This window comes from Numenius arquata, chromosome 3 (assembly GCF_964106895.1).
Source record: "Numenius arquata chromosome 3, bNumArq3.hap1.1, whole genome shotgun sequence".
Lineage (NCBI taxonomy): Eukaryota > Metazoa > Chordata > Aves > Charadriiformes > Scolopacidae > Numenius > Numenius arquata.
The window spans coordinates 8,221,931-8,247,930 of record NC_133578.1 but is presented as its reverse complement, the minus strand read 5'-3'; the positions used below and the strand labels follow the sequence as shown (position 1 = coordinate 8,247,930).

Here is a 26,000-nt window from a genome sequence, read left to right as displayed (position 1 = left end):
ATTTGCATTTTGTACAATTGTTAGATGGCTGTACAATGGATCGTACGGGGTCTGGGCAGCCTTAGCATGTTACCATGCTGCAGGAATTCAAGAAACCCTTTTTGATGCGGTTACAGCTCGTTCAAACATAAGCTTATCTCTGGTTTCAAGCGTGTTCTGTCTTAGTAAATCTCCAATTGTCTGCCAGTCTATAATCCCAGTCTATAATCAAAAGACATGTAAGAGAAGTGGATAGGGGGTTTTGTATACCTTTTTAGCTATTAATGTTACAAATTGTGTTTTGTTACTTGAGAGAATAACTGCATGTAATTGATCTATGAGTTGATTTCCTTCGCAATTTCTGTGATGAGTATCTATGGTGTGAATGAGTTTGGTAGTTCAGAGTAGTTTGGTGTGTTTTCAAATATAGGTTTGAATGAGTGGTGTTTTTCTTAAGTGAATTGATAACCCTGCTAATAACACTGGTTTATATAGTGGAATACTCTTGGAGATCACAAACTGAATTCTTCTTTAATGAAAATATTCCAGGAATGCAAGTAATATGCTTGAACTGTTGGTATTTAGTTGTTAAGACCAGACTAGATACAATCCACAGCGCTGTCCTCCCAGTGCTGCCGCCCACACCCCTGGACTGAAATACTTACAGTGTGAATGTCAGCTGCTCAAAACCTTTAATTTTGTTTTGCAGATATGCTCCTGTTTTACTGCGGTACTTGCTAAAGTAAATAGAGATTTTGAGGCCTAAGATGTGATTTTATGTCTATTAAAGACAGACCTCAGGCTTCATTTCCTGGTTTATTTAAGGATAACTTTCTTGTGTAAATTCTAACTAGTTCCTTTGAGAAGGAAAAGGAAATTCATGACCACTCAAGCGTTCAATATTGTAAATAATTAAATTTGCCAAAATGTTGACATTTGCATTTACTTTGGAACTGCACTGCAAGAGGAATAAAGGTTTGCTTTCAGCACTGAAAATGAAGCTACTTTTGCTACCAAACCTTGAATGAGAGTATTGACAGTAGCCTCAACAAAACATGCTTTGGAATGGAGGCCTTGCCAGTAATTTGGATGATTTATTAAAAGCATTGAGGCATTAAAGAAAGTTCATTACCCAAACCATTACTGCACTGTGGACCAGAACCAGGAGATGAAATGGCTTTCTCGAGTAATAGCAGGCTATAGCTATCTAGAGGACCTGAAAATTTGGGAGTAAGAGAGGCTAAAAAGAGGAACATTGTGTTAATGGTGGGGAATAAGTAATGAAGGGAGCTTCTGGGGTTCTACCCCTATCCTTTAGAACTATGTTAGGCAGAACATCAGCTCAGAAACCTTTTTGCTTGCTAGGACTTTTTCATATTGTTTCCTGAATTGTGGGGAGGGTTTCGTGTGTCCCCCTGCCTCTCCCTCCCAAGCAGTCTAGAGAGAAGCTACAAAGTGAGATTACTTTCCTTATGCTGCCTATGCCAGCTGTTTCCTACACTTCACTTTTTTTTTATTTTTTTTTTTCCTTTTTTCTTCCCATTTAGCTTTGTGAGGGCTACAGCTGAAACAGAGCTATTCCTCAGAGTTTGCCAGTACAAGCTGTTCTACAGCTGTCTAGGGATGGCAAAAGAGGGGAGGCCGTTTTCCACCTCCGCAAAGTAGTTCATAAGTTGTGCGCTATGACATACTAAGTACAGCTCATACGTTTGCGAAGGAAGTTTGTATGGTTTATTAGGTCTTGCAGATAACTGGAAAGCTGATGGTCTTCCAGCAGCACACTGGTTACAACATAATAGGTGACAGGTTAGAATGTGGTCATGCTTGGCCTGGTACTGGCTCTCCTTTCAAAATGCTGTTGTGGTCATGGCCAAGTTGTTTGGTGTTTGTTGTAGTTAATGCTGACCCAGTAACCCTATAGTCACCAATTTGGATGGGATAGATTGTCTTTTTTAATACTATGCAAAGCTGATTTCTGTGACAAATTGTTGCTACTTACAAAGAGAAATAAGAAACATTAGGAACATTCATTTCAATGAAAGCGCTCTTCTGCTCTTTGGTGGTATCAGCTGTTGATAAATACCAATTTTGATCAAAAGGATACATACAGGTGATGCAGGAAATAGGTTAAAATATTTTGCTGTCCTACTGACTTTCAAATGAGATATGAAGCAAATTGCAATTTCATCCTTTTCAATAATAAAAGGAAGGATCTGCATGCAGAAACTGGAGCAGTGGAATAATCAGCAGCACTGTTGCTTCCAAACAGGTGACTGTGTTGAAATTTTAATTCCATTAAATTTTGTACTTTGGAGATGCAGCTTGTATTTTCAGCCATTTGTCTAGCCACATACGCTGGAACATGTTCAAAATGCTTGCCAAGAACAAATCCGTTGGAAGAAATGTTATACTTTGACCCAGGTTCAAGACGTTCTAAAGCAACAAGAAATAAATATTTCTGAAGACTTGTTTAATGTTCAGCTTAGATAGTTGTGGAGGGTTTTTTCCTCCCTATGATCTGATATACACTTCCTTAATAGCATACATGTACTAATTTCCTATGTATTTCTTTCTACTTTTCCTCTGTTTTAACTTGACTCTTCCATCTTTTTCTGTTGGCATATGTCCTTTACAGAAAGTTCGGATGTAGAATCCTGTAGGGACAATTTAAACCAAATTTAAGGAGAATTTCTTTCTGTTTTGATTATCTACCATCCCCAGCAAATGGTAAGAAATTCAAGAAAGTTACTTTTCTTACACCGATGTACTTATATTTTTATCTCCTACTTTTGAAGTGAGTATTTTGAACATGAACATGTTTGGATCTTTCCTTAAATCTTGTACTTTATTTTCGGCTGTCTATTTGGGGTCCAGCCCAATTGCCAAGACTACATTTCGTGTGTTGACCATCAAATTGACGAGGGATGATAGTTGGGCATCCACATCGATGAGAGCTTTCTCGCTGAATACAAAGAACTTTTTGACTTTCCTCTGTGAGTTGGACAGAGCTGCTGTTGAGAGTTACTTGTTTTTTCTCTTGGACAGACTGCAAGATGTGATGTAACAGGCTGATTTGTGGTTAATAACAGTGAGTGAGACTGGAGCCTGGAGTATCTGCTTGATGCAAGAAATGAGCTAATGGATCCAGTTTCTATATAATAAGCTTATTTCTTCTTGGAGTGCTAAGTAATTTGGTTGCTTTGATTATAAGTTGAAGTTAATTATATTATTGATTAAAAATAAATCAAGTTTTCTGAATAAGTTGATAGCGACGCTTGTAACTCTTGCTACCAGTTATACTGTGTCCTAAAGAGATGGGAGAGAATTACCAGAAACCAAGTTGCACACACGGGATTGCTATGTAAGAACCAAGGACGTTTTACTCATAACTTTGGAGAACTTCCAGGTGATCTGAAAAGTATGAGACTATACTTCTCAGCAGGTGCCATATTTATGCCTTTCAGAGGACAAATGCCAAATGTAAAATCAAGAATGACATAAGAGGATGCCTTTGACTGAGGGTAGTTGCGAGGAGGGGAAGAGAGAAAGGTATATGCTTGTATACACACTAGAAATATGGTAAAACTTATTGGCCATGATTTCTATTTTTAAAATTCAATCACTAGTTTTAGCGATGTTGTAGATGATGACTGGGGCTCTCAGTCTCTCTAAGGTACTTTCTTGCAAAATAAAAAAAAAAAAAACATCACCAACTATTTCCTAATCTCTTGATCAGCATGCTGACATCCCCAAATATTCTTTTTCAGTGAGAAAATTCTATTCTGGGCATCTTATTTTAATGCAGCAAAAAGACAAAGGTCATTAATATACTCTGTACTTTGCCTCTAAATGGCTCTAAAAATGTAAGTTGTTTTTTTTTTGTTCAAGGTCAGGAACATTTCTGGTTTTCTGAAGTTCAGGGCAGTCCTATTCCTAGTCCTACAGTTCATTCAGTTTTTTGATCTCTAAGCACTTTGTTAAAAAACATCAGATTAGTTTGTGATTATGGCTTTAAGTGCATTGCCTGGAGTGTTTTTAATCAATAAACAGTATTTGAACCATAAGGATTCTTCTTTATGGATTTTCCTGTAATCCTTTTTTCCTTTGTCTTCTGTGTAAACCTTCCTCCTTTTTTACTCTTTCCTCCCTGAAGTATCACGGAGCAACAGGAAAGGAAGGACATCTAATGGTTTAATTTCTGCAGGATGAAACTACAGAAAATTATGTGCTAGGTAGAAAACTAGAAACATTTCTGAGTGTTCTGTGAAACCACAGACTCACATGGGGAAATTATGGTGGAGTTACCACCCAAACTGTTTCTAAGTGGAGAAATTTATTTTTGAAAGTGAAGGCAAGCTGCTTGCTCAAGATGAAAATGTACTTGTTTTTATGGCATCTTATCAAAGGCTGCTTTTCTCTCCTTCAAGTTTCATCCCACCACCTCCTGCCAATTTCTACTACACGCACACACAGAAAAGCAGACATGCCCCCCCCCCACCCTAAAAAAAAACCCCAAACTCAGAGTATTTATACTCATACTCTCCCTCAGTCCATCTGTCCTGCTTCTGCTGTTGTGACCCAGTGTTGTTCTGCTTTTCTCACTTCATGGGATTGCATCGACAATTGCCACTTCAGGCACAGTACGTGGTGCCATTTCAGCTGTGGATGGGTGGTGAGAGAGAAGACATAGTGACATCTGTCAGCTAGAAGAAAAGACTGGGTTGGCAGAAGCATTGATCAAAATAAAGTTGAGCAGCAGAAGGAAGAGCAAAACTAAGACTCCAAAATTCAGCTAAGGAAACTGTTTTATGCATTTATTTTATATACTAAGGAACATAAATTATAAAATGTGCAGTTATCAAAAGTATGTGTAAACTTCAGTTACCAGATGAGTCTGGTATATATAGTTGCATGATTTTTAAGCTACCCCATCTTCCTGAGGTGCTGGGAGTGGAGACTGCCTGTGAGGTATGTAGGGAATGTGCACACCTTCAACCAGACCTTGGACTTGCAATGTGGGTTAGTATTATAGGCTTTGCTTGCATGTTTCTGCTCCTTCCAGAACACGCTGTCATAAATCTTCTCTTCTAGAGGACTGATCACAACTGAATGATGAAAGTTTATTTTAAGATTAACAAAAATATTTTGAGGTGCCTTAAAATTTATGACTTGAACTATTGAAATAAATGAATTGTTTACTGATTAGTTGTTGAAATCAGTGGAGTCTTCCAGACTGAGTTATAACTAACTCTGATCTCATCATATTTTCCTTCTCTTGGGAGCAACCACCGCTGTTTCTGAACCCTCAGGGTAACAATTGAGGCCTTCAGTTTTGTTTAGATGAGGGGATGGTTTTATGTTGATAGAACATATTTCCTAAGTTTATTGGTTATTTAATTGCAATATCAGTACTGGAGTCAAAACGTAGGTAGTATGAAGATACTTGATATGGTATGAGCACACATTGTGTCGAAGTGCAAGTATTCTTAGCAGAAATCAGGCTTCTCTTTCCTTCTCTGATCTAGTTTATCCTTTCTTATCTTCCACCAACACAGCATATGACTGTTCTTTGATTTCACTGTATTAAGTAGTAAGCTGTAGCTTATCCCGTTGTTAATGCTGTATTTTGAAAGAAGGAAAGGTAGATTCAGCCTCCAAAAGGACTAAAGCAAGGCAGCATCTTACAAATAAGTAAAAGGGGGGCGGAGTGTCTTCAGCACGAATCGTACTATTTCAGAACATTGGCTAACTGGGGTGGGACATCTGTTGAGGTATTCCTGCAGGAATAAAGTACCGGGAAATCCATTACTTTGCATTCAGTTGGAGTATAGTGCACATCTGTTTAGGCAGTGCAGCTGCAGCAGGAGACAGTGGTTAACATCAGCCTGGAATTCTAGTTTATGTGTATGCTGAAGCATGTCTGGTTTAAACTATTAAAGTCTAGCAGTCCCAGTTGGACTCATTACTCCTAGAAAGGAGGTTTTAAGGGATTGCCTATCCCTTTTAAGATGCATTACATCAGCTTCTGCATGAAGCATGATTCCTGGCATCCCTTCACGGAGAAGTGCTGGGATATGGCAGGTGTTTTCACTCACCGCTGTGCTTTCTGGCTGTAGCTCTGGTGTGTTGGCAGCCCACTGGATTGACACTTGAATTATCGTTTGCTTTTAGGTTAACACACCCTTCGTAAGAACTGAGGAAATTCACATCTTGGTGTTTGTCTTCTGTTGGTCTGTAACAAGCTGTTCTACAGAATGAAAGAGCTGCAAACAGAAGTGCAGCGTGCCCTCTTCAGAGAACAATCTGGAAAATAGGATCCTGATGTGTGGGTTTTGAACAGCACCTCTTTGGGCCGGTTGTGACACAGTAACAAATGGTGTGGGGTCAGGCGTGGTGGCATGATGTTGCACCTGAGTACAGGTTGTGTATGGATATATGTAAGAAGAGAATGAGACTGTGACTAAATGTTTAAAAGGCTGATGAAACAAGTTTTAAACCAGCGTTAAACTTTATAATGAAACTTCACTAGAATGATATTCATTAGTAATACACATTGCTAATGGCTAGTTCTTACTCATTCTTAGTTGTTTACCACTGCATTGGTCTGTAACAATCTCATTATAAATTAATTGTGAGCACACAGTTACCAGAGAGCTGGTGCATTTTCTTCTTGCTTAGCAGTTTTATTCCTCCTTTTTAACTTTTCCTGCTATTGAAAGAAAAGCAGGTTTTCTTCCCAAATCTTAAGGTTGCACTTAATCAGTGACTAATAATTTACCATCTCTGAGTTGCTTACAGTTCTGGGGCCTCTGCTTTCAACCGGTGCCTGTGTTTCAAGGCCTGTGTTCTTATATCTAATCTGTATGCCATAGCAAGAGGCACAAGGTCCCTAGCTCATGGTACACAAGTTCTCCTAATAATTTCATAAGCTTAAGAGGCCAGAATTTGGGCCTTGTGTATTTAGCACAGGAACGCCTATTCCTAGCAGTGGCCATACTATTTTTACTGATCCACTTGGCACCAAAATGCATATACGTTGTTTACTAGTCATGCTAGTATGTTTGAGTTCACAACAAGCTAATAATTAAATACTACTCAATCTGCCGCTACTTTTATGGGTGCAACATCTTCTGCTTTGGCTACCAGACAGGGAAGGTTTCATCGCTGTGGAGCCAGTGATGAACAGTGCATTCAGCTGATGAACAGTCGAGTCCCGACCGTCCTGAGGACAGTGCTGTTCCAAGTTTACCCTGACAAAGTACCATTGGGTACCAGTACAGATTGGGCAGAGAGCATCAAGTTTTGTATATGTATGTACTTATAAAAAGACTTTGCTTAACCCCTTGTAGATGATTAATTCTCCTTTTTAAAAAGTGAAGAGGAATACATGGATATGTGTCACCAAAATCTGTTCACATGAAGATTAACTGTTTGTAATCTATTTTAAGCATTTTTTTTAAAAAAAAAAAAAAAAGAAAAAGTGTGCTTTGCATCCCCAATGTATGGATCACTTTAGCATTGGGATACTTTCCTGGTAGGATTCTAAAGAGCATAAGGGGTTTTTGTTGTGATGAAATAGTCATGGTAATATTATCCTCTGTAACTAATGAACTGACCAGCTGTTGAGCAGGATTTTATTAAATATAGAACAGAAAAAAATGTGTTTTTAATGAAGCTGAAATACTAAAAGTACTAAGACTATTAAAATTCTTATGCCTATATAAATGGGTGTAAGGTTAGTCCTTTTCTAAAGAAATATGCTAATTGTTGTTAAGGGTAGAGGCAATTCTGTTTTAAATTGTGGGATGTTTATCACAAAAGGTGTGACTGGTATGTTTAAAACAAAAAAAGAAAACACAACACCGGTGTGTTGGTTCAGTTGTGGTGAGATTTTTTGCTGGTTAGGGTTGAATTTCAGGAAGAAGATAAGCTGTTCTTTATTAAAGGCTTTCTTGTCTTGTATATCTTTTCACTTTCACCCTGTTTTTCACACTTGATGTTTAGTTTTGGTACATTAGCTACTCTCAGTAAATCAGGAGGGATTATCTTCCTAACGGTTTCCCAAAGAAATTCACAACTATGACATATCCAGTTTCCAGAGGGGTGCTGGAATTATTTCAAGAGTTGTCTTGGAGTGAGAACACCTCATTCCAAAGCTTAAAAAAAAAACCCTAACCAAAAGGCTGTCGTTCTTTAGAGGCACGTACAAATATGTGTTTCCATATCCTCTTTAGATACAACTAGCATTGTGCATTTTGGAGACCAGACTAGGAAAAGGCCTTTATAGTAAGCAGGATCAGCTCCTTTGAGAACATTTTTAAGGAAAGGGAGAGAATAAGGGAAATAGGCCACTGCCTTAGGTTTGGGAATGGCTTACTTAGTATGGACAGAGAGATAACTAGTCACTGGGAACTATCAAGGTCCATGAGAGATTACAGTAGACAAATGTGTGTTTATTGCTTCAACTGGTGCTCACTTCAGTTATAAATTTCCTGTCAAAACAGAAATATCACAGAGATGTTTCTGTGCTACTGTCTTCATGCATTCTACATAACTCTTTGATATCTTTTGACCACTTAGATACCAATAATGACTCGTTATTTGCTATGTGGTAATCGTTAATTGTGGAATAGTTGTGTTGCAGTCCTTGACAACTCTCAAATCTAGGACTACATATATACCTAAGTCAGTGTGGGTGTGCATCCAGCCATGGAAAAGCAGTGGGAAGGACAGAGATTCTTCTCCTGTGCACTTTACAAACCTCCATGGCCACCAGCAGTGCTGTAAAGTTAATTAGTTAAGTACATGGTGTTGGGCATTCATCAAGTTGCTAGCCACTGGAATTGCTTAAATGGCAGTAAAAATAGGGCTGGTTTGTGGTGTTTGGTGGGTTTTTTTTTTGCTTTTAGCACTTGAAATAGAGGGGACTGTTCTTCCATCTGTCAGTGAATTTCAATCCTTTCTTATGGCAAAACTTTAAGATTTCCTGTCTACCTTTTTACAGTTTTTGAGTGGAATTAAGGCTGCTTTTTTTTTTTTTTTTTTTTTTTCTGATAAACAGAATAGAAAAGTCACCAGCTACATTTAAGTAGATCATACTCCTAGGTTAGACATAGACTCTTTTTTGTAATCGTCCTTGTTTCTGTTCTAGAACTTTAAAAAGAAGATGGTTAAAACATGGTGGTGATAGGTTTGCTTTCTTATTCAGTGTTTTCCACTTCTCAAACAACTGATCATTGGGGAAGAAATACTGACCTTTATAGCCACAGATCTTATTGCTGTAAAGGACACCGTCAGTTCTTACTTCAGATTAAGTCACTGAGGCCATTAATCTTGAATATTTCAGATTTCTTTCTAAAGTTGTTAAGTTGTGTTAAACTGTGGAATTTTCTATATTTTATCATACCAGATACTGCAAGAGAGTAGTAAAACATTCTGTTTTTAATGAAATAACAATAGTCTACTTTTTAGTCAGCTCAAGAGTGTCCCAAGGCTATAGTTAAATAAACTGCAAGAAGTAAAACTTCCCTCTGCCATTTCTTGGAAAATTAACTTAAGTTTATGGAGAGCAGCATTAAACAGAGTCCTTCATTTTCTCGGTTGAAGCCATTCGTTTTCTTTATTGAGCTATTTTAAGTGTGGAAAACGTCAACTCGAGGGCTTCATAACCTTTTTCACTGTACTTGCAATTCATTTTTCTGCACCGTTCCTCCTTTAGGCAAAAGATGGCTACAAATTGTTCTTTTAGCAATGTAAATGCACGGTACAATCGCTGCCTTGTCTGCTTTTAGTTTACAGTGTAATGCACATCCACTTCTACAATCGATAGTAATCAATAATGCTAAATGCACACACAAGACGTGTTGGAAGATAAGTGGTCCAAAGGTATTTCTGTCCCTTTGCAGAACTGCTGGTTCAACTGAAAGCAGAAGATCTAAAGGGAATTTTAACAAACAGGGAGCCCCGCTAGCAGGCATCTGTGTAATTATCCTATTAAAACTGAGTAACATCTGCATTATCTGTGCAAGTGCAGAATGGAAGGGAACATTATGTTCTCTAATCCTGTCTGGAAGCATTATGAAGTTAAAAGGATAACATTTTACCAAATCTGTGTTTTAACATGATAGGTTACACTTAATTACCTTTTAATTACCTTTCTTCTCGTTGAGTTTTATGCTAAGGACCCTGCCTCTGGCCCTCATCGCAGAGCTTTTCTTGCCTTTGGATTGTTTATGCCAGGTTTTATCTTTGATTTTACCATTAAAAGATGGTCTTGCTCTGTGTTGAAGGCCGTTATTGCAATTCTTTTTCCCTAGTGTGTGAAAATCTCCGAGAATATTAATTTTGTATACAAAGGGCATGCTGTAGCATTCAGAAGTATGTGTTTTGAATTTCGTCGCAAAGAGCAAACTTATTGGACTATGTGTTAGGAATAAGGAGTAATGAAGCGTGGCAGAGGCCACACTGGAGCAAGAGGAGATTATTCCAGCCTTCTGACTGCTTGCACTGTAAGGCAGGAGAGCGTATTGGCTTTAATAATGTAGATTTCTTTTTTCTTCTTTACCCCTGAGGGAGTCTGATTTCCTGATCACCTATCTAGCCATATGCCGTAGCTCTTGCCAGGAACTCCGAGTGGTGTCACTGCCAGCTAAAATTACTTGTTTTCTGAGAACTGAATTATGTTGAGAATTGTCTTCAATTGCTGCGCTGGCAACATCGCAAAGTTTTGTGTACACACACACACACAAAATTATGTAAAAGTAGCCTTACCTTGAAATTCAGCTTAGAAACCGCTTCAAGCATTGAATTTGATCCAGATAGTGAGAGGTGTTCTACACCTGCTCAGGCACATCACGCCCTCTTTGTTCTCCTTCCAGTGCTTTTCTCAGCTTCTTTGTGCTCTGGCTGATACAGTACAATGTTGATACATACAAATTAAACATTTACAAAGAGAGCATATTGTCTACTCCTATTCTGTACCAGTTAGAGCGAAGACCTAGTATAGTTAGTAAAACCTTCTAATACGTTGTGGTAACTGTGCTTCTTTTCTTTCCTCTTGCAACAGGATGGAACTGAAATACGGATATACGTTGACTAAGGAGTTGGAATTAGACTGAGTCCTGCTCTGTGATATTTGTATACCTGGACCATGAACTTGCTGTTTGGCTTCATTCTTTAGGAACCTTTGTAGTAACTCCTTGAAGCTGTTGGGAATCATGGCATTCTCTCCATGGAAATTGTCCTCTCAGAAACTCGGCTTTTTTCTGGTGACTTTTGGTTTCATTTGGGGAATGATGCTTCTGCATTTTACAATTCAGCAACAAACACAACACGAAAGCAGTTCAGTCCTGCGTGAGCAAATTTTGGATCTCAGCAAAAGATACATCAAAGCGTTAGCCGAAGAAAATAAAAATGTGGTTGATGGGCCTTATGTTGGGACAGTGACAGCATACGGTAAGTGTGTGCTCTAGATTACATGATAATCTGATTAAGGGTTTTTCTAAATTGTCCAAACATTTTACTTCATGATGCTGCTCAATTGACAATACTTTGCACTGTGGGTTTTCTGCACAGATGGAGAAAACAGTCTGAACTTGCAAGTATGAAATGGGACTAATTTTACATTCCCAATCACTTGGAAATTAAGTTGTCTACTAATTTTTACTACATCTGTCCAGTAGCTATAACTGGTATGCCTCAGGTTATTTGTTAGAACTTCATTTAAGAAAAACTTTTTTTGCTCTTTTTTGAGTAACTTGGAAGGCTTTTCAGTTTGTGTGTCAATGATCTAAGTAAGAAATTCCTGTGGAAGAAGAACTTGCCTTACTGAAGTGGAGACCTCCTACGTTTATTTCTTCTTCTTTCCAATTTCATCTTTGTTCAGTCAATTTACTTAACATTTAAGTTTATGTATCTGGCATAAGCTTAAATTAAGCTTACATATATCATATTTGCCTCAGGGTAGAGAACTCTGTAAGTTTCATTGCTTTGTTCAGCAGGAAGTTTTAATGCTTCCTGTCTTCCATTTTGTACAAGATGAGAGTTAAATTTGTGTGCATGTGTGAGAGAAAGCATGCAGAAAAGAACAAAACATTGCCAGAAAATATTATGAAAATAAAAGTATAATCCAATTTCACATTAGTTGTGGCCACTTTTCAATCTGATAAGATCACATTGTGCACCTTACTTGTTGAGCCTTTTTTAAACTCACTTTCTTTCCTGCTTACCTTTGCACTTTCAGACTATCTGGAAAGTTAATGCCTAATTAGTCATCTAGATTTGTTTCCTTTTATAGTTGCCTTAATATTCTTAATATAGATGTCTTTCGTAAGCTTAGACAAAGAATAAAGACTAGCATGCAACAGATAATAGCTGCACCTTTTTCTCTAGTTTTCTCTTAATACTCTTTACTTTTTGGTGCATGTGATGAAAATATCCCGCTGGGAAGTTCTTTCCATATCTTGTTTGTTACCACTTTTTTTCCTCTAAAAAAAGAATTTTTCAGTTTGTGTGAAGGTGTTTGCCTGTAAGCCTGAGATTATCATCCCAAACATAGCTAACAATTACATTGCTTTGTTGCTTAAATGACAAGCCATCATGTCGTGGTTTAACCCCAGCCAGCAACTGAGCACCACGCAACCGCTTGCTCACTCTCCCCTGGTGGGATGGGGGAGAGAATCGGAAGAGTAAAAATGAAAAAACTCGTGGGTTGAGATAAAGACAGTTTAATAGGTAAAGCAAAAGCCATACATGCAATCAAAGAAAAACAAGGAATTAATTCACAGCTTCCCATCAGCAGGGAGGTGTTCAGCATCTCCATGGCAGCAGGGCTCCATCACAAGTAATTGTTACTTGGGAAGAAAAATTCCATAGCTCCAGATGTTCCCCCCTTCCTCCTTCTTCCCCCAGCTTTATATACTGAGCAGGACATTGTATGGTATGGGACTTGCCTTTGGTCAGTTGGGGTCAGCTGTCCTGGCTGTGTCCCCTCCCAACTTCTTGTGCCCCCCCAGGCTGCTCGCTGGCGGGGTGGGGTGAGGAGCAGAAAAGGCCTTGACTCTGTGCGAGCCCTGCTCAGCAATAATGAAAACATCCCTGTGTTATCAACGCTGTGTTCAGCACAAATCCAAAACATAGCCCCATACTAGCTACTATGAAGAAAGTTAACTCTATCCCAGCCAAAACCGGCACACATTCTGTAACTTCTACTGATTTGTGACTGCATGTTGAGCTATACAGGTACAGTAATCTTACAAAGAGGGACAACCTAAATAGAGTGGTACTAGATCAATATTTAGATTGAAGACCTCCAATCCTTAGAGAATTGTCTGTGTAGGCTTAAAACAAAACACTACCTGCTATATAGCAGTCATCAGTGTCCCATTATCTTGCAAGGGTGCTTGATGGAAGGTGAATTGAAGAAGAAGAAAAAACAAACACAAAAAAATAAACCAAACAAAAACAATATGTCTCAAGAAATTGAAGGGTAACTGCAATGATCCATGCCCTAACTAGGTCTGAGGGTAGGGAATATCCCTAAGATAAGTTCCCCCTGCAGCTTGTTGCCTGAGGCATTCATTTCCTGTTCCAAATCCCGCTGAGGAGTAAGCTGACTTCCTGCCAAACAGTGGTCAAGTTCCCCAGGAGAAGTTAAACTGCATTTGAAAGAGGGTGAAATAACTTTGTAATGCTTCTGTGGAGCTAAAGCTAAGTTTTGTGTAGAAATTTCAAGTTCTGTGGCTAAGAAGAATTTTAAGTTTAAAGACAAGTTTGGACAGGTGTTTTCAATTAAGGAGTTTGGAAGGGTGCAAAATAATGGAAATATATTTATTTAAAATATTAGAGTGAATGGTGCTATGGTGAGTGAATAACACCATAGTAAATAATACATTATGAAACTGAGTAATATAATAATTACTTAATAAGTTAGCTTGTCCTATTTGGCATACCAAATGATTTGTTGATAGCAAATGATCAGGTTAGCTGTTCAGGAATAAATGCATTAATGATGAATGTGAAGTTGATTCACTGTTCTGTGAAAATTAAAGCCCTTACTATTTAGCCTTTTTATTTAGTTTAATCTTATCCTCTGATTGCTATTAGCAAGCACAGTCATGATTTCCATGTTCAAGAATAACTTTTAAGTTTGCTTGGTTTGGCTGCTTTTACCCACCCAAAAGGTTTTCAGTCATTCCTTAATTGTGGTTGGATTGATTCTTCACTTTTTACCTTTTTCTTTGTACCATATATTGACCTGTCAGGTAGGTGAATCAAATACTTCCCTTTTAAAAGTTGTAGTCCAAATATACGTAGTGAGTATTAGATTTTTATAGCAGTAAACAGTTGTTTGCCAAGAATTATTATGAATCTGTGCATCTGCTCTCCCCCTCTCAAACTAGCCTGCAGTTCCTTTTTCGTTGGGGTAAGCAGTCTCCCATACCACTGTTTTGGTATCAGTGTTAAAAAATTACAATGTTTAGCCGTTTTTCTCTTTATGCTCTGTGTATGCCTTTATGTATGCCATGTTTCTTCCTCGTTTCCTCATTATTTTTTCTACTCCTTTTTTTTCCTACTTCTGTACCATCGTTTTGCTCATGTCAAATCCCTGCTCCACTCTTTCCTTGTTTTCTGCACACTACATGACTTCTGGACCCATTTTTAGATAATCCAGATCATTAGTGCTTAAGATTCCATCTTCTGTTCTTTAAAGGACAAAGGAAAACACAGTTATAGAGAAAAATATCTACTTTATGGCACCCACGGAATAAATATAACTCTCCTTTTATTTGGAAAAAAGAATCGTAAGCTTTCTAAAAGTAATAGCCTTTTCTTATTTACTCTCTCATTTGCACAAGAATTGGGCTAGTCATGGAAAAAAAATAATAAAAGGAGCATAAAATAAGCGTGGCAAAAATACAGCTGATGTTCAGGCAGAGGAATCTCTTCAGATGCATGGAGAAATTTTCTATTACAGATCAGAAAGTTATTTGATTCTAAAGTTGTGGAAAGTAAAAAATGTATCAAACATATGCACATGTCATTATTTTATGTAATTAAATAGGAAAATAATGTAAATTCATCATAACAAATTCTTTAATCCTGAGACAAGGGTAAATGAACAAAGAACAATACTTTCTTTCATCTTCTTTGGCTTGTTGCCACCATAATTATACAGTTTAGTCTGACAGTGGTCTATTTTTCCCCTCTTGCCCACAGTTCTTTTAGCTTTCTCAACTGTCTATGTTACTTCAAGAAATCTGAACAAAAGAAAAGGGAAAGAAAAAATATCAGAGAACTCTTTCTGGGTTTGATATGCAAACTCCTGTTACTCTATGTTGCTTTCCATGCAAAGAAGTGCTGTGTCAGACCAAATAGATAGGTAGAGGCAATCACCAACAGACTGAAGAAAAGAAGCAGGTGATTTATGGTGGTTGTGCATATGACAGAAATGTTGAACTTAATATATTTTTTTTGCCCATACAGAACCTGGTTGTGGTGGAGGAGATGCAGAAGGATTTGTACTGGCTGAAAGCTGTCCCTTCTTTTGGAAAGGGGATTTTCGTTTCCAGGCACCTGAGCATCTAACAAACTGTTCCTCTGATAGCGCTTAAATATGGATTTAGGTTTAGATTCATTATTATTTATGCAGTTGCAACGCATGCATTTTTTTGTTCCCGTGTGTGTACGCATAAAGGCGCACACTTCACCTTGAATATAGGATATGTATCTGAGTTGCAGTGTGCTTTATAAAATACACAGGAAGACAAGTTCCGTGTCCAGGGAAACTTGTATCTGAGGCTGAACAAGTAGGGAACATTAGCGCACAGAACTGCTAATGACAAAGATTTGCACTGAGAAAGTGTCTATATATATTCCAGTCTCATTCTTGTATCTATTTTTGGTTCTGTCTGACAGTGTGCATTGCATTATTAAGCAATTTAACTTTTCATTTTCACTTGTAGATTTGAAGAAGACACTTGCCGTCTTGTTGGATAATATCTTGCAGCGCATTGGGAAGCTAGAGTCCAAGGTGGAAAATCTTGTACTTAATGGAACAGGAGCAAACTCTACCAACAATACCACCACTCCTGCTCCCAGCTTAGGAGCAGTCGAAAAGCTTAATGTAGCAGGTGGGTATGGCAATTGTTTAAAATATTTATGGGCTATTAAATCTGTATTTTTCTGTCTTGGCCATAACAAGATTTTTCAGTGTTAGTTATTTGGAATGTCTTAGAAAACAATATTCAAAGTCTGGCCTGTATCAATGGAAATTTTAAGTCCAGTGGTATTTTACAAGCTCAGAGGAAGACTTTCTTCTATGGTAACTTAAACAAGTTGAAACAAATAAAATTCTGTGCCAAGGGAGTATGGTCTAACTTGCGCGTAGTAGATGTTTCATACTTTAAATAGTTGTAGTTAGAAAGATGAAATTGAGCAGACGTTTTCTCTCTAAGCCTAATTACTTGGGTTGGTATGAATCGACTCTGCATTTCTACCACATGCACCTTATTGGTTCTTAACTGAAAGAAAACATTCATTATGTTTGTTGCTGCTTCTCATTTAAAATGTCCTTCCCTACTCTGCTTTAATAGCTCTTATGATTTGACACACAGAGATGACCTACCTGGTACCTTCACCTTAAATAAATATGTTTTATAATGTCATTTGAAGTCATTAATTTTGTCTTCAGTGAATGGACTGTTCACTACTCTTATGACTTCTCAAAGCATTTGAGTCATCCTGTGGTGGTAGAAGGCCTTGCTGGCCTCTTCACCTTACTGGTCTCTTAGTGTTCCCAGATGTGAATGTGGTTGCTACACTGTATAATCTTCTTGTTTATACTGCCTCGACTATTACCCTGCATTTTGCTCTGCCACCAAGTCTAAGTAGATTCTGGCTCTCCTGACTCATAGGAAGTTCTGGGTCTGCCCTGCTAAAGATCCTTGTAGTCCCAAAAAAGGAGCGGAGCAGAAGCGTTAGGGCAACTTGGTAAACAGGTTGATAGCTGTGCTCCTAAGTCTTGCCTGTGCTTGGGTTTCCTGTAAAAATAAATACTTCTGTCGAGGGGGTGTTACCTTCTTAAATTTGTCAAAAGAGAGGAGATGGTACCTTTGGTAGGGTGATGCCACTGAAAAGAGGTCAGGGAGAGCAGACGGAGAAGTGATTACCCGAGTACAGTGTTCCAGCAGAGTTGCTGTCTCAGCTGCTCTGTCCTAACCTCATTTGTCTGTACCAGGTCATTAAAGGCATATTATCTCTTGGTGAGACAGACCTTTGTGTCTCTTGCCACACAGTAAGAACATGCTTATAGACATTTACAACAGCCCTTTGCATGCGTGGTTTACTACTGCTTGCCTCGTGCTACCTTTTTTTCCCCTGTGCCTCTTGTCTTGGTTAAGCTGAAGGCAGATTAGAAGCAAGTTGAAGATGCAGAATACCTGCAGACTACTAATAGGATGAGCCGCATTGCTACCACAAGGAATCCAACACAAGATCTTTGTTGGAAGATCTTCCACTTCAATGGAAAGTGAGCTAGTACAGTATTGTTATAGTTTCTGGGCTATATATAAAATCAAAAACATCCCTGTATATTTTCTTTTTGTGGTTGGACAAAAGAGAGATTTCACAATGTTCTTTCAATAGATTTGCAGATAATTGGAAGAAGGATACTCATGTTGTTGTTTATACATTTGTAGGCAAAGGATCATTGTTCTTACCTGAGTAGGAAACATCTCTCATCAATTCTTAGGGTGCATTGAATTTTGTTTGTTATTCTTGGAGTTTGCTAGATTCACAATTGTAGTGCTCGTGAGCAACCTTTAAGGAGCTTGGTAGCAGTTTTCAGACTGCAGTATTTACGTAACTTTTTCTGCCTGAGGCTTGCTCTGTGGCAACGAACACTATTTTTATTAGCTATTATTAGAACACCAAGTTTAAAATATCCGAACCAACTATATTAAACAGCAACAACAGAAAAACCTTTAGGAAACCATTACTTAAGGTTTGATTAACGTATTGTTCCGGTGCCTGTTTGGATAATGGGACTGTTCAGATATCTCCAGGCTGGATAGTACCAATGGGTAGAATAGGGCTTGAAGCTAATCCCTGTGTGTAAATGCCTGCTATTCATCCATTTGAAGCAATCAGTGGAGATTCATCTGATCAGAGGAAGCCAAATGGAAATGAAAAAGTTGTTTCTAGTTCTGTCTTTGTAGCAGTTTCCTGACAGTAGCAAACTCTGGAAGCCATATGATTCCAGTAAAATCGTAATATAAATATCTTCTCTGTTTTGGAATTGTTCAGAAAATAAGCTAGGTGAGTAAATAATGTGATTACAGTATCAGATAGAGTGTTGGTTTTGTCTGGAATATTTCAACAGCATCCTTTTTTGTTGTGCTAGAGCAATTGAGATAATCTGAAAATCATTGCAGGGAGGGTATTTGTCACCCAACAGTTTGTCGCTTTACTGGAACTGAAACATGTATGTATACAAATAGACATCACGCTTTCATTGTTTTCTTTATAATGGTATATTCAGCTGGTACGCTATGAAGTGATCACAGAAAGCAAACATGTTAGGATTACTCTTTCTCTCTTTATCAGCTGTAATATTTTAATGCTGACTTTACACAATTTCATGTTAGCGATTGTTAGTAATTTCACTCTTTCTGTCTGAAAGCCATAGTATTTATGTTAGGATAATCCTAACAACATTGTGTTTAATATTTTTAGTAATGTTTTTTAAAGACTTCTTGAGTTGTTTTGGTTTTTTTAATCTTTTTTGCCTTGCTTAAAACTCTGAAGTAAATTAAGCATTTTATAGCCTCATTCATCAGTGCAAGAGTGCAGTGTCGTTAGCAGACTTTCCTCCGAGAGTCCTGCTTCCACTGGAGCTACTTCATGCATTTATTATTGTTGGATTGAGCTGTCACACTACACTGAGACCTGATTCTATAATCTGGGTAACTGTGTCCCTTTACCTATGGAAAGCCTTTCTGAAATAAATGAAGCTTCATGCAGGCTTAAGCTGCACCTTAACATTTATGAATCATAGAATCTATGATTCTATTTATTGACATGGCTTGTAAAACTTGGTCGTAAATAGTGGAGTCACTAATCATCCTGAAATCTGCATTTTGTCCTCGCTGACCTTGTGTAAAGTTTATTGTGTGTTATAAACTACCTGAGTAAATGCAAGTGATAAAATAAGACATAAGAGAATGACGGGAAGGTGATTATATTGTAAATATTTGATTACGACTGGACACAAATGCAAGAGCAAAACAGTATTTTTCTTGTAATTTAAAACTGTCTGTCGTGGCAGTCTGGACATGTCAACCTGAACGTGCTATGGGCTTTTCTTCATTGTGTATTTTAAGTATTAGTAACACTTGGGAAAAAACTAGTATTCTTTTATCTAAAAAAAAAAAGGAAGAACAGAGATGATGATGATTAGTCAACATTTCTCCTCCTAAAGCCTCTCTGCAAGTGGAATTTTCTTTTATTAGATACATAGCTGTATTCAGAAAGCCGTCCAAAGAACAGTATCCATATGCTACAGGTGAATCATGATAATGCAAGAATCCTGGCCTAGTTCCAGGGTCAAGCTACTGAAATCAGTCCAGGTTATGGTTTTATTTGACTTTAATAAACACAACTGGTATATGACTGTGACTCACATTTATGCATTGAAAAATATAATTTCTTTGAGATTAAGGAGACTGACAATTGGATCAGGTGTGGATTTTTAAAAAATAATTCTACTCCTGTCCACCTTTTCTGTATAGACAACTAGAATAATAGTATAAAAAGGGGGAATATATATAGTTTTATAATGTATGGATGTTTTCTTCAGTTCATATATATGTTGGTTTTAGTTTAGCTCAGATCCTTGTTTGAATGTCACTGAGTAATTCAGGTAACAATGAAGAGAGAATGTATGATGAGAAGTGGTTGTTGGTTACAAAGTGGTTGAAAAATCAATTTGTTTAAAATGCTGACATTTCTCAGTGAACCAAAATCACAGGGCATTTAATTTTTGGCCGGTAGACATCTTGAGGGCAAAATGTCTGTTGGTCCAGGAAAGTCTGGTTTTATAGTTACTAAACTTGCAAGGTTACTTCTAATGTGCTACATTTGAGCTAAAACTACCTTGTTACCACAGTCCCTTGATATTGCAACAAGCAATCTACCATCCTTCTTTCTAATGAAGGAAAAAAAAGTCTTCTGTGTACTTTTTGATATTTTTAATATGAGTGGTCGCTGCAACTGCCTGGGCAATAAATTTGAGTAGTTCATGTTCCCCTAAGGAACAGATCTGCTCTGTGCTAGTGGGAAGCAGTTGCCTGTAACTCGATGACAGTGTTAATAAAGGAATACACAGCCTTTGCAGCCTTGCAGGTGTAAAAGCAGATGAAAATTTTCCCCTGAACCGTATGGATGAGAAAAGACCTAATAATAATGAGTTTTGTTGCTCCTTTTAATACAACTAACTGCTGTTTCTAGTCAGGATGTCATTTGAAGGACTACCGAATGGCTTCTAAAACTTCTAGCAGCAACTTCTGTAGGTTTTCCTGGTGAATACATGATAGCACCAATAGCAGAAAGATGAATTAGGACAGTTTCTTGAGGAAAAGAAAAAACATTAGGGAAGTACCTCTCTATCAAAGATTTTTTTTGTTTAAAGAGTTTTTTTAAAAAAAAAAAAAGCCGAAACCAAAAAAAAACCCCCCAAAAAACCCCCGAATGTAGTCTTGATGGTGGAAAGTGCTAGGCAATGTGAGCCACAAAGTCTGGGGAGGTCCAGATCAGCGTTGGACCAGGAGGTGTTTTAACCTGGATGATGATGCTAAAATAATCATAGAATCATAGAATCATAGAATGGCTAGAGTTGGAAAGGACCTTAAAGATCATCTAGTTCCATTATAAATTACTTCATGAAGGGATGAGCAATACCCTCTCCAAAAGAGCCTGTCATCAAAGGAAGGAGGCGGCACTGGCATGGGAAATAATCAAACTTTTTAACGGTTTGGAAAAAATATCAATCTTTGTTTTAGGTTTATTTTTACAGCCTGAAATGGAATAATCTAGAGGGCCAAGCAGTAGCCATCATGGCTATTTATGCCTTATAACAGCCTAATAGAAACATTTGTGGGTTCCTAAAAGCAATTTTGACCAATTTTTAGCCTGTGCTTTGACCACTGTAGCCTGAACAAGCAGTTCATGTTATAGGTATTACTTGATACAGAGCCCGTGACCTCTTCTGTCAGTAGCCTCTTCGTTACCATACTGAAACCTGACATATGCTGGTATTTGGAGATTACCTATCATAAGTAAAACATATTATTTGACCAAGATTTATAATTGTACTTTGGGCAGACATGCAAACATCTTAAGAATATGACTCAGTGTTTAAAATGTAGGGGCTGTTTGGAACTAAAGTTATTTATCACTTTCACTTCATCATTTCTTCATCAGTTGTGCTCTTTATTTGATGAGATATGGAAAAAAGTGGCACTTTTTTTTTTTTTTTTTAAATTGTTCCACCTCTGGCTGTGAACCATGGTGTAGAACTGAGGTGGCAGTGGTGAAATCTGCAATAGAAAATATCACTCTGCAGTGGGGTGTAGATTTTTTGGCAGATAAAAGTATATGAAGAAAATCCATCTGGATTATGCTCGTTCATAATAAGAAGGTGATAACAGTTGGTAGAAGGAAATGTTGAGGATTTAGCAAGGGCTGTAATTCATCTGTCTCTGCAGTAGGTGAACTCCAACTTTTATTTGATTTATTTTTGAATCCCCATTTAGAGACAAGAAATTGCTCAGACAATTAGCATTGTTAATTTCTATGTAGCCCGTACTGTCCATTCATATCCTTACTGTGTTTAGGTTTAGTGTTTGCAACATGGTGCTACACTTGGTTTCTTCCTCTGAAGTTACTTTTGCAGAATCTTTCATTGAGGGAAGCCCAAGAGCAAAAAAGCTTCTCTTCTCTTTAGGGTTGTGTGAAAGGATAATAGAGCGTGAGTTCTTTGTATCACAAGTACCTTTAATCCCAATCCCAAAGGAGCTGGAGCTGACGATGGGACCTCTTCTAGAGGGTGAGGCTGCACAGATTGTGTTAAAAAGTAAAGCCATGGGGCACCTTGCGTAACTTGGGTGGGAGGTTAGGTGTTACTTTTTTTTTTTCCCCTCTTTGGATCCATGTGTAAAACCATAACCATACTTTCCTTTTTCTTCTTCCCTCCTCAAAACCATCAAACAATCTGGTTGTTTTGATACTGACAGTTTTCAACTGCTTTTTCAGAGCCTCCATTCCATTTATGAAAGAGTGAATTGTTAATGAAATGCTTATAAGGCTTCAGCTGACTGGTTTCAAAAGCAATAAGGCCCTTTTTCCTTCTCTCTCTCTCTCTCTCTCTCTCTCTCTCTTCTGTCTTTATTTATCCAAGTTGTGTCTGAAAAGCTTTTAAGATATTTGGTAGCCATCCTTTCTGCATTTGTGGGAAGTAACATATTCCCATACACACAAGAAAGTATTAATCTAAACCTTGGGTGCCCAGCAGATAAAAGCTTTCGTTAGCCTTCAGAACAAGAGGCTTTGAGCCACTGCCACAAATAACACCCTGGGTAAATTTAAAAGTTGCTGTTTTGGAGATGATTAAACGGAAATGGGGAAATATGAAACCACGACACTGTAAAGCAGAGCTTGTCTACGCGGCTGCTTCTGTTGTAGCTGAATCTTTGGTTCCATGTGACGGGCACAAGATCAGTTTGGTTTGGGCAACTTGGCTTTTAACAGTTGTGCTTTTTGAGGGTAACTATGAAAAAACCCCTTGATTTTTGTGGGACAGTATTGTGCTAACCATATTTCATCAGATAGGGCAATCTGCTTGCACAAACATGATCAAAGAATCAGTCCTCTGTTTTCTTCATGTGATTTTAGTTTTTTATTATTTCTTTTAATTTTTTTTGGTAAACAGGGGGTGTGGGGTTTGTGTGTTGTGGCTTGGGTTTGATTTGATTTGGGCTTTGTTTTGGGGTATGGGGTTTTGGTTGTTGTTTTTTTTTTTTTTTCCTAAATTGTGAACTCTCTCTGGCAGCTACAGGAAAAACTTGATTTAAGCAAACCAAAAGAAACAGTTTCAATTCCTCAGGCTTTAAAACTCTACTAAATAATAGTTGTATGAATTCTGAATATGCATGTTGCAAAACATTTTTAAAAATAAAAATGTTGATTTAAAGCAAAGGCCAAGGTGCTCTGAGGCCATTGCCATCGCTCTACTGTGCTTGTTCATTGAAAAGCTAAATTTTTGATAAGTGTAACCATCTAACACCTCAGATAGTATAATTACACCTGAAACCGTGCCAGAACGTGTTGTTTACAAAATGTTCTTTGCCTTGAAAAGTGTCACTTTGTAAGATTTTAATTGTGTGTCTTTGATCCCATAAAAATGAGCAAGTGAAGGTTTGCGTGAAATCCTCCTCCACACCCCCTAGTACATAGCTGGTACTTGGAGAGCTCTTTCGAAGACTAAGAACAGTTAAGCACTGGGAGAATATTTTTGGTGTTTCTGTTCAAAGTTTCCAAGGCTTTTCTGCCTTATGCATTAACTTGTTCTGCTGTATTGGCTGTTGAGTTCTCTTTTAACAACTTCAGTGTTAACATCTTTAAAGTCACTCATTAGGATGCAGGCTTCAGTATTTACTTGTCATCTAAGACATGATGGCTTGGATGCCTGTCAGGTATCTGGCATCGTTTGTGAATATGTAGCAAGGCAGGCTGACAAGTCAGCTTTGGCAACGCTGCGAGCAGCCTTTTTCTTTCGACGTTACTATGGTGAGAAGGACCTTTGTCATGGTATTTCCATGTCCTCCTTCCTAAAGACTTGGGGTTGGCACACTAAAGCCTTTCAGGTGGGGAGGAAGACTCGGGTAACTTCACGATCGGTTGATTTGTTTCCACTGCTCTATTTCCGATGAAATTTTTTATACATCTAACAGCCTTGTTAGTTTTAACAATCTGCAACCATAGTTCACCACATAGTTCTGCACTTGCAGAGACAAACTAGGTTAAAAAAAGATAAGATATTGTGTATTATTTTGAATTTCCAAAGCTGTCCTCCTGTCTTAAGAGGACTACAGTAGGCTTTTCTTCGGTTAACGTAGTATGTACAATGTTCTGTATGGTCATGCCTTAAAAAACAAACTAGTTATCCCTGCAGAATGTCAGGGTGTATCCGATGTAATAGGATGTGGACTGCCCTGGTTCAGCTTTCTCAGGGTAATGCTTTGCTTTGACTCGTATTTATTGTGCCTTATCCATTGTATTCTTTTTCCACACTGTATATAATACCAAGCAGTTTTTCCCATTTTGCTGTCCATTTGCCTCCCACAAAGGCAGGAACGTGGAGCTGGGGAGAATTGTGTGTGTTTTCAAGCCTCGCTGTTGCAGCACAGCATAATGACTGTGCAGACGACCACACGTGAATATTTTCCTCTGCAGTGCTAAGCTGTATTAGTAATGCTGAAGGGGGCTGTTAGTGGTCCCATGGGCTGCATTTTGATTAACCACTTGACTACTACTTGAATTCTCCTAACACTGCATTGATTTCGGTAGCGTTAATGGAACACAGCAGCACAGCTGGTGTGAGGATGGACTAGCAGTAGAAAAGTTAATTTTCTTTAAATCATACCAATGCTTTCCACTGAAGTTTCTAAAATGTCAGTAGAAAGCATTTTGTGCTCTGCATTTAAAATCTTGAAACCTTTAGCTCATTTCATTGAATATGTTGATAGTGCTTTCAGCTTGCGCTGAAAATTCTCTCTTTAAAGAAATCTTACCAGCTGGAGATGAAAAATGTGAATTAAACTGAGAATGTGTTAATTAGTGTGAGAAGAGAAAGGAGACCTTACACAAACTAGCCTAACTACAGTGTTGTGTCTAACCTTACATACCAGATTTCAGAACCGAAATAGAAAAAAGAGAAAGGTTCCATGAATTAAAGAAAGAATAGCACTTTTATTTAATGATCAAAACCAGAAAGAGGACCAATAGACATAGAATTGGTGAATAGACTTGATTGGATGCGATTACTCTGTCCTTTTAATACTTGGGCGGTTCCCGATTTTATGAGATCTGCTGATGGGAAAGGCTTTGAGTTGAGCCAGTATCTGTGCTACATGTCATCAAAAGGTATTCTAATGTGTGGTTTTGCACTAGTCTAAAAATCTGGGATTTAGCCTCAAGGTTCCAAAGTGTATAAACTTAAGTTCTTAAGGTATTTCAATTCTCTGAAGAATTGGTCCTTAGCAGACTAGATTGGCTGCTGGTGTCACAGCTTGCAATTTCAACAGTATCGTGGGTTTTTACTTTGCACTTATTTTTTTTTCATTTGTTGTTCCAAAAGTTTTATGACAAATAGAATACCTATCAATAATTAGTTACTCAGTAGTGATTGTTTATAACTGTTGTTCAGCTTACTGTCTTAGTGGATTATTTCTAGACTTCTTAACTGTGATAGAGAAAAATTGAAGCAGAATTTTTTGTCCTCTTACAAAGCACATTATTTGAAGGATGGTGCAATATAGGAAAGGGACAAAATATGTATGTAGCTCTCACTGTTGCTTATTTTTACTGTTTTGTTAAAGAGTAACTAGGAAGCAAACAAAAAATCAATTCTCTATCGCAGATTGTGCTATTAACCACGTCATTATCTCTTGAGTGTTGTAGACCTGCACTAAAACAAACTAAACCTGTGGACATAGAGCTCAATTGCAAGAGACAATGAAAACCTGTACCGGTGAACTGGTGTTTAAAGAAGGTGGTGTCAAAGGCATGGGACTTCAGCCAGTGTAGTTGCTCACATAGAGCAGCAAGGGAGAAGTATCTTTTCCAGTGCAGGGTTAGGTGGCTTAGCTTCCATCTGCCAATTCATTCATGCTAACGTGCCAGACTTTGCACTGAAATAACTGATGATTGTTCACAAGTTGGGTTTCACCTGCTGTGCACTAACAATC

General features: G+C 37.9%; 1 protein-coding gene across 1 annotated transcript in view; it reads left to right on the top strand.

Annotated features, from left to right (window-relative positions):
* The window catches only part of MGAT5 (alpha-1,6-mannosylglycoprotein 6-beta-N-acetylglucosaminyltransferase), a 128,264-nt gene that overhangs the window by 35,034 nt on the left and 67,230 nt on the right, over positions 1-26,000 (top strand). The window contains exons 2-3 of the mRNA XM_074145035.1: positions 11,045-11,433; positions 15,942-16,109. Coding sequence (XP_074001136.1) covers positions 11,196-11,433; positions 15,942-16,109 — 406 coding nt within the window. The 5' untranslated portion in view covers positions 11,045-11,195. The remainder of the gene's footprint in view (positions 1-11,044; positions 11,434-15,941; positions 16,110-26,000) is intronic.